The 8,519-nt window shown below is 40.1% G+C and overlaps 1 protein-coding gene across 2 annotated transcripts; it reads right to left on the bottom strand.

Moving 5' to 3' along the window:
• Nucleotides 1-1,057: 1,057 nt before the first annotated feature.
• On the bottom strand, nt 1,058-6,027 carry LOC128701082 (uncharacterized). 2 transcript variants are annotated; one of them, XM_053794625.2, is made up of 2 exons: nt 5,862-6,027; nt 1,058-4,119 (listed from the first exon to the last, which is right to left on the bottom strand). In XM_053794625.2, the coding sequence occupies exon 2, from the start codon at nt 3,899-3,901 to the stop codon at nt 2,048-2,050; it is 1,854 nt and encodes a 617-aa protein (XP_053650600.2). In that variant the 5' UTR covers nt 3,902-4,119; nt 5,862-6,027; the 3' UTR covers nt 1,058-2,047. The 2 variants fall into 2 exon arrangements, with proteins under 2 accessions (XP_053650600.2, XP_053650601.2); XM_053794626.2 differs by lacking the exon at nt 5,862-6,027 and adding an exon at nt 5,677-5,844.
• Nucleotides 6,028-8,519: the final 2,492 nt, after the last annotated feature.

Here is an 8,519-nt window from a genome sequence, read left to right as displayed (position 1 = left end):
AACATTCAGTGGTACTGGTGACAGTGGTGGCAACATTCAGTGGTACTGGTGACAGTGGTGGCAACATTCAGTGGTACTGGTGACAGTGGTGGCAACATTCAGTGGTACTGGTGACAGTGGTGGCAACATTCAGTGGTACTGGTGACAGTGGTGGCAACATTCAGTGGTACTGGTGACAGTGGTGGCAACATTCAGTGGTACTGGTGACAGTGGTGGCAACATTCAGTGGTACTGGTGACAGTGGTGGCAACATTCAGTGGTACTGGTGACAGTGGTGGCAACATTCAGTGGTACTGGTGACAGTGGTGGCAACATTCAGTGGTACTGGTGACAGTGGTGGCAACATTCAGTGGTACTGGTGACAGTGGTGGCAACATTCAGTGGTACTGGTGACAGTGGTGGCAACATTCAGTGGTACTGGTGACAGTGGTGGCAACATTCAGTGGTACTGGTGACAGTGGTGGCAACATTCAGTGGTACTGGTGACAGTGGTGGCAACATTCAGTGGTACTGGTGACAGTGGTGGCAACATTCAGTGGTACTGGTGACAGTGGTGGCAACATTCAGTGGTACTGGTGACAGTGGTGCCAACATTCAGTGGTACTGGTGACAGTGGTGGCAACATTCAGTGGTACTGGTGACAGTGGTGGCAACATTCAGTGGTACTGGTGACAGTGGTGGCAACATTCAGTGGTACTGGTGACAGTGGTGGCAACATTCAGTGGTACTGGTGACAGTGGTGGCAACATTCAGTGGTACTGGTGACAGTGGTGGCAACATTCAGTGGTACTGGTGACAGTGGTGGCAACATTCAGTGGTACTGGTGACAGTGGTGGCAACATTCAGTGGTACTGGTGACAGTGGTGGCAACATTCAGTGGTACTGGTGACAGTGGTGGCAACATTCAGTGGTACTGGTGACAGTGGTGGCAACATTCAGTGGTACTGGTGACAGTGGTGGCAACATTCAGTGGTACTGGTGACAGTGGTGGCAACATTCAGTGGTACTGGTGAACATTAACACAACATTACAAGATGTTGCCAATATTTATTAACAAAACAATTAGTAGTAAACCCGTATGGGCAGCACAACACAAACTTTACTCTCTCTAAACCAGTTCCTTATTTATTAATATTATAACAAAAATAGTGTGATTATATCCATTATAATAATAATAATAATAATAATAATAATAATAATAATAATAATAATAATAATAATAATAATAATAATAACAACAATAATAATAATAATAATAATAATAATAATAATAATAATAATAATAATAATAATAATAATAATAACAACAACAATAATAATAATAATAATAATAATAATAATAATAATAATAATAATAATAATAACAACAATAATAATAATAATAATAATAATAATAATAATAATAATAATAATAATAATGGTAATCATAAACAGAGAGGTCAAGCTATGTAACTTACAAAGTGTGTCAGTCAAGTTATATAACTTACAAAGTGTCTCAGTCAAGTTATGTAACTTACAAAGTGTCTCAGTCAAGTTATGTAACTTACAAAGTGTCTCAGTCAAGTTATGTAACTTACAAAGTGTGTCAGTCAAGTTATGTAACTTACAAAGTGTGTCAGTCAAGCTATGTAACTTACAAAGTGTCTCAGTCAAGTTATGTAACTTACAAAGTGTCTCAGTCAAGCTATGTAACTTACAAAGTGTGTCAGTCAAGTTATGTAACTTACAAAGTGTGTCAGTCAAGCTATGTAACTTACAAAGTGTGTCAGTCAAGTTATGTAACTTACAAAGTGTGTCAGTCAAGCTATGTAACTTACAAAGTGTGTCAGTCAAGTTATGTAACTTACAAAGTGTGTCAGTCAAGCTATGTAACTTACAAAGTGTCTCAGTCAAGTTATGTAACTTACAAAGTGTCTCAGTCAAGTTATGTAACTTACAAAGTGTCTCAGTCAAGCTATGTAACTGTCGAAGTGTGTCCGTCAAGCTATGTAACTGTCGAAGTGTGTCAGTCAAGCTATGTAACTGTCGAAGTGTGTCAGTCAATCAGTTACTGCTTCCGAGTTGCTCTGTTAGACAACTTAACATCAATCTTCTTGCCGTTGATGATGATAGACCCTTGTTGTAGCAGCAACTGCGCTGTTCGCTCGTGTTCAAATGCAACGAAACAGAATGGAGCAAGTTGACCAGGAAAGTGGCCCGGTGGTCGCCACATGTCTAGCACTCTGCCATATTGACTTAATTCCTGCATAATGGCGCAGTTAGATGTGTTAGGTGGTAACCCGCCTAGGTACAGTTTTTGTTCCGGTGGTGTGTAGCTCTGGGATACATTGATTCTTACTCCTTGTAGAGTATGAGTTGTAGCTACAACCATCTTCAGTGTGTCCTCGGAGTCGAAGATCACATATCCCTTCCTGTTGTTCACATAGACATTTCTCACGTGTCCAAAGTGAGAGAAATGTTCCCTAACGTCTTGATAAGAGGTGCCACTGGGTAGGTTCCTCAGGAAAACTTTATGACCACCATCATCATTTGTGCGTTTTGGTTGTGGTTGATCTCGGGGTTCCTGTGTCTGGTTCCTGGCCATTTCTACCTGAATCTTCTTATTGTTGATGTAAATATATTTCTGCTGCAACAGCTTCTGTGCTGTCGTAGCCTCAATATCCACAAAGCAGTAACAGTAAGGGATACCATTGTGGCGATTGACTGGGTGTTGAAAGCTACTAACAACACCAAACTTACTGAGTGTCCTAACAATGTCCCCATCAGAAGTATCGGCAGAAAGTCCTCCCAGGAAAAGAGAAACTGACTTCTGGCAGTTGATGGGTTGTTGAACATCTCTCACGACACTAACCGCACTCGCACTGCCCTCCATAGAAGTGTCAGGTACAAGTGGTCCCAGGTTGAGGCAGACTGACTCCAGTGCTGGTCTCAGTACCAACAGCCTCTGACCTAAGAGTTCCTGTTGTGTGTTAAATGCCTTTATTGCTGCCTTCTCGTGAAGGTAAGTAACATGTAAGATATTTCTTTCCTTGAACATGCGGAACACAGGTCCCATCTTCTGCACGTGATCTTTAAGTTGTTCATATTGCACGCCCACGGGTAGATTAGCGAAAATTATATAATTGTACATCATCATCCTGTTGTACACCTCTTGTGGTAAAGAACTCTTGCCTCCTGTTTGTTCTTCTTGTAAGCTTGTAGAGGTACTTACACTGCCTGTATGTGACTCTGTTGAGGGATACCTGGGATATTCCTTGTTCAGCTGACTCATACGCTCACTGAGGCTTTGTTCTATTGTGGGGAAGTCTTCAGAGAGGACAGGTTGTGGAGTCACTAAACACCTGTCTCGTGAGGGCATATCATAGTGATGTGGCGTCTTGCATCCTGACACGATCTCTGAGAAGGATGGTCTTGACCCGCTACACACTGGCGTCTCCCAGGCTTGTGTGAAGCCAGATTCTCCTACAGCAGAGACTATAACTGTAGCAACACTGTCTGGTGCAGCAGCAACGCTGTCTGCTGCAGCAGCACCACTGTCTGCTACAACAGCAACACTGTCTGCTGCAGCAGCACCACTGTCTGCTACAACAGCAACACTGTCTGCTGCAGCAGCACCACTGTCTGCTGCAACAGCAACACTGTCTGCTGCAGCAGCACCACTGTCTGCTACAACAGCAACACTGTCTGCTGCAGCAGCACCACTGTCTGCTGCAACAGCAACACTGTCTGCTGCAGCAGCACCACTGTCTGCTACAACAGCAACACTGTCTGCAACAGCAACACTGTCTGCTGCAGCAGCACCACGGTCTGCTGGGGAACTAGAAAAATGTCTGTCTTGCAAGGATGAGATGTCTGCCCCTTGCGTGATGTCCCCAGCTGATGACTTCCTGGAAAGGGACATCTTCTTCTGCCTTAGTCCCTGATACTTGACTGTGCGTGTGAGAGATACGAGACAATCTTGGTAGGTGTCGCTACCAGACGGAAAGTGCTTCGCTAAGTTCTTCAGAGATGTTATTCCCTCAAGGGAGAAATTATGTACATCTTGGCAGGGAAGATCTCCCGAGAGAAATTAGGTGCTTTGAGTATGACCAAGGACCTGCTTCGTGGTCAACAAACTCTCTGAAAGAGAAGATTATTGTAAGTGAGAGAATGGTGAGTAAAGATGGGAAGAAGGAAGGTAGAGAATATTGTAAGTGAGGGAATGGTGAGTAAAGATGGGAAGAGGGAAGGTAGAGAATATTGTAAGATATTAACCATAATATTACTACCATAATAATGGTAATATTAACCATAATATTACCACCATAATAATGTTAATATTAACCATAATATTACCACCATAATAATGGTAATATTAACCATAATATTACCACCATAATAATGGTAATATTACCCATAATATTACCACCATAATAATGGTAATATTAACCATAATATTACTACCATAATAATGTTAATATTAACCAAATATTACCACCATAATAATGGTAATATTAACCATAATATTACCACCATAATAATGGTAATATTAACCAAATATTAACACCATAATAATGGTAATATTAACCAAATATTACCACCATAATAATGGTAATATTAACCATAATATTACCACCATAATAATGGTAATATTAACCAAATATTACTACCATAATAATGGTAATATTAACCATAATATTACCACCATAATAATGGTAATATTAACCAAATATTACTACCATAATAATGGTAATATTAACCAAATATTACCACCATAATAATGGTAATATTAACCAAATATTACTACCATAATAATGGTAATATTAACCATAATATTACCACCATAATAATGGTAATATTAACCAAATATTACTACCATAATAATGGTAATATTAACCATAATATTACCACCATAATAATGGTAATATTAACCAAATATTACTACCATAATAATGGTAATATTAACCATAATATTACCACCATAATAATGGTAATATTAACCAAATATTACCACCATAATAATGGTAATATTAACCATAATATTACCACCATAATAATGGTAATATTAACCATAATATTACCACCATAATAATGTTAATATTAACCATAATATTACCACCATAATAATGGTAATATTAACCATAATATTACCACCATAATAATGGTAATATTAACCAAATATTACCACCATAATAATGGTAATATTAACCAAATATTACCACCATAATAATGGTAATATTAACCATAATATTACCACCATAATAATGGTAATATTAACCAAATATTACCACCATAATAATGGTAATATTAACCAAATATTACTACCATAATAATGGTAATATTAACCAAATATTACCACCATAATAATGATAATATTAACCAAATATTACTACCATAATAATGGTAATATTAACCATAATATTACCACCATAATAATGGTAATATTAACCAAATATTACTACCATAATAATGGTAATATTAACCAAATATTACCACCATAATAATGATAATATTAACCAAATATTACCACCATAATAATGGTAATATTAACCAAATATTACTACCATAATAATGGTAATATTAACCAAATATTACCACCATAATAATGATAATATTAACCAAATATTACTACCATAATAATGGTAATATTAACCAAATATTACTACCATAATAATGGTAATATTAACCAAATATTACCATTATAAATTCTCTCCAGTCAGCTTAAGCAAAAATTTTGTCTTTTGGGTAAAAACTCTCGATTTAGGGGGGATAAATGGCCGTGGGGTGATGAACCCGTGCGGGTTTACAGCTCGGTGGCTCCAGAGGCATGATGAGTGACGGATGATGAAGTAAGGCGGGATGATGAAGGTATAATGACTCACTGGTGAAGGAGACTAATCTCCACACGTCCGCACTCCGTGACGTCCAGCGTCACACTGAGGCCGCCAACTGCGACCCTTAATATATATACCAGTGTGTATACCAGGGTATACTGGGTATACCAGGATATACCAGCGTATACCAGTGTGTATACCAGGGTATACTGGGTATACCAGGATATACCAGCGTATACCAGCGTGTATACCAGGGTATACTGGGTATACCAGGGTACACCAGTGTGTATACCAGGGTATACTGGGTATACCAGTGTGTATACCAGGGTATACTGGGTATACCAGGGTATACCAGGGTACACCAGTGTGTATACCAGGGTATACTGGGTATACCAGTGTGTATACCAGGGTATACTGGGTATACCAGGGTACACCAGTGTGTATACCAGGGTATACTGGGTATACCAGGGTACACCAGTGTGTATACCAGGGTATACTAGGTATACCAGGGTATACCAGGGTACACCAGTGTGTATACCAGCGTATACTGGGTATACTGTGTATACTGGGTATACCAGGGTACACCAGTGTATACCAGTGTGTATACCAGGGTATACTGGGTATACCAGGGTACACCAGTGTATACCAGTGTGTATACCAGGGTATACCAGGGTATACTGGGTATACTGGGTATACCAGTGTGTATACCAGGGTATACCAGGGTATACCAGGGTACACCAGTGTATACCAGGGTATACTGGGTATACTAGGTTATAACAAGGTATACCAGTGTGTACTGGGTATACCAGGGTATACCAGGGTGTATACTGGGTACACCAGGGTATACCAGGGTGTACCAGGGTATACCAGGGTGTACTGGGTGCACCAGAGTATACCAGTGTGTACTGGGTATACCAGGGTGTATACTGGGCACACCAGGGTATACCAGGGTATACCAGGGTGTACTGGGTATACCAGGGTATACCAGTGTGTACTGGGTATACCAGTGTGTACTGGGTATACCAGGGTGTATACTGGGCACACCAGGGTATACCAGGGTATACCAGGGTGTACTGTGTATACCATGGTATACTAGTGTGTACTGGGTATACCAGGGTGTATACTGTATATACCAGGTATACCAGGGTGTACTGGGTATACCAGGGTATATTAATGTATACCAGTGTATATACTGGGTACACCAGGGTATACCAGTGTGCATTGTGTATACCAGTGTGCATTGTGTATACCAGGGTATACTAGTGTATACCAGTGTATATACTGGGTATACCAGGGTATACTAGTGTGTATACTGTGTATACAGGGTATACTAGTGTATACCAGTATGTATACTTGGTATACTTGGGTATACCAGTATGTATACTGGGTATACCAGGGTATACCAGTGTATACTGTGTATATCACTGACTCTGAGGCCAACTGTTGTGACCCTTAATATATAAATCAGAGTATACCAGTGTATATACCAGTGTATATACCAGTGTATATACCAGTGTATATACCAGTGTATATACCAGTGTATATACCAGTGTATATACCAGTGTATATGTCACTGTATATACCAGTGTATATACCAGTGTATATACCAGTGTATATACCAGTGTATATGTCACTGTATATACCAGTGTATATACCAGTGTATATACCAGTGTATATACCAGTGTATATACCAGTGTATATGTCACTGTATATACCAGTGTATATACCAGTGTATATACCAGTGTATATACCAGTGTATATGTCACTGTATATACCAGTGTATATACCAGTGTATATACCAGTGTATATACCAGTGTATATACCAGTGTATATACCAGTGTATATGTCACTGTATATACCAGTGTATATACCAGTGTATATACCAGTGTATATACCAGTGTATATGTCACTGTATATACCAGTGTATATACCAGTGTATATACCAGTGTATATACCAGTGTATATGTCACTGTATATACCAGTGTATATACCAGTGTATATACCAGTGTATATACCAGTGTATATACCAGTGTATATGTCACTGTATATACCAGTGTATATACCTGTGTATATACCAGTGTATATACCAGTGTATATGTCACTGTATATACCAGTATATATTTCTCAACTTCAGAAATATTCAGTTTGAGTCAGGAAGATAAGCCTAAAAGTTTTCCAATTTCTGGTGAACCCCCATGTCCACCCTACCCATGTCCACCCTACCCATGTCCACCCTACCCATGTCCACCCTACCCATGTCCACCCTACCCATGTCTACCCTACCCATGTCCACCCTACATATGTCCACCCTACCCATGTCCACCCTACCCATGTCCACCCTACCCATGTCTACCCTACCCATGTCCACCCTACATATGTCCACCCTTCCCATGTCCACCCTACCCATGTCCACCCTACATATGTCCACCCTACCCATGTCCACCCTACCCATGTCCACCCTACCCATGTCCACCCTACCCATGTCTACCCTACCCATGTCCACCCTACATATGTCCACCCTTCCCATGTCCACCCTACCCATGTCCACATTACATATGTCCACCCTACCCATGTCCACCCTACCCATGTCCACCCTACCCATGTCCACCCTACCCATGTCCACCTTACCCATGTCCCCCTAACAGAAGTCTCATCGTCAACACCTTCAGAAGAAGGCAGGAGACATCAACTTGTCACAAGTACCGT

The sequence above is a fragment of the Cherax quadricarinatus genome, unplaced genomic scaffold (assembly GCF_038502225.1).
Source record: "Cherax quadricarinatus isolate ZL_2023a unplaced genomic scaffold, ASM3850222v1 Contig58, whole genome shotgun sequence".
Taxonomy (NCBI): domain Eukaryota; kingdom Metazoa; phylum Arthropoda; class Malacostraca; order Decapoda; family Parastacidae; genus Cherax; species Cherax quadricarinatus.
The sequence above is the reverse complement of the archived record's forward strand: the minus strand, read 5'-3'. Positions and strand labels throughout refer to the sequence as shown.

Coding starts and splice junctions, on each gene's coding strand:
- LOC128701082 (XM_053794625.2), bottom strand. CDS start 3,901: ATGTCCCTTTCCAGGAAGTCATCAGCTGGGGACATCACGCAAGGGGCA.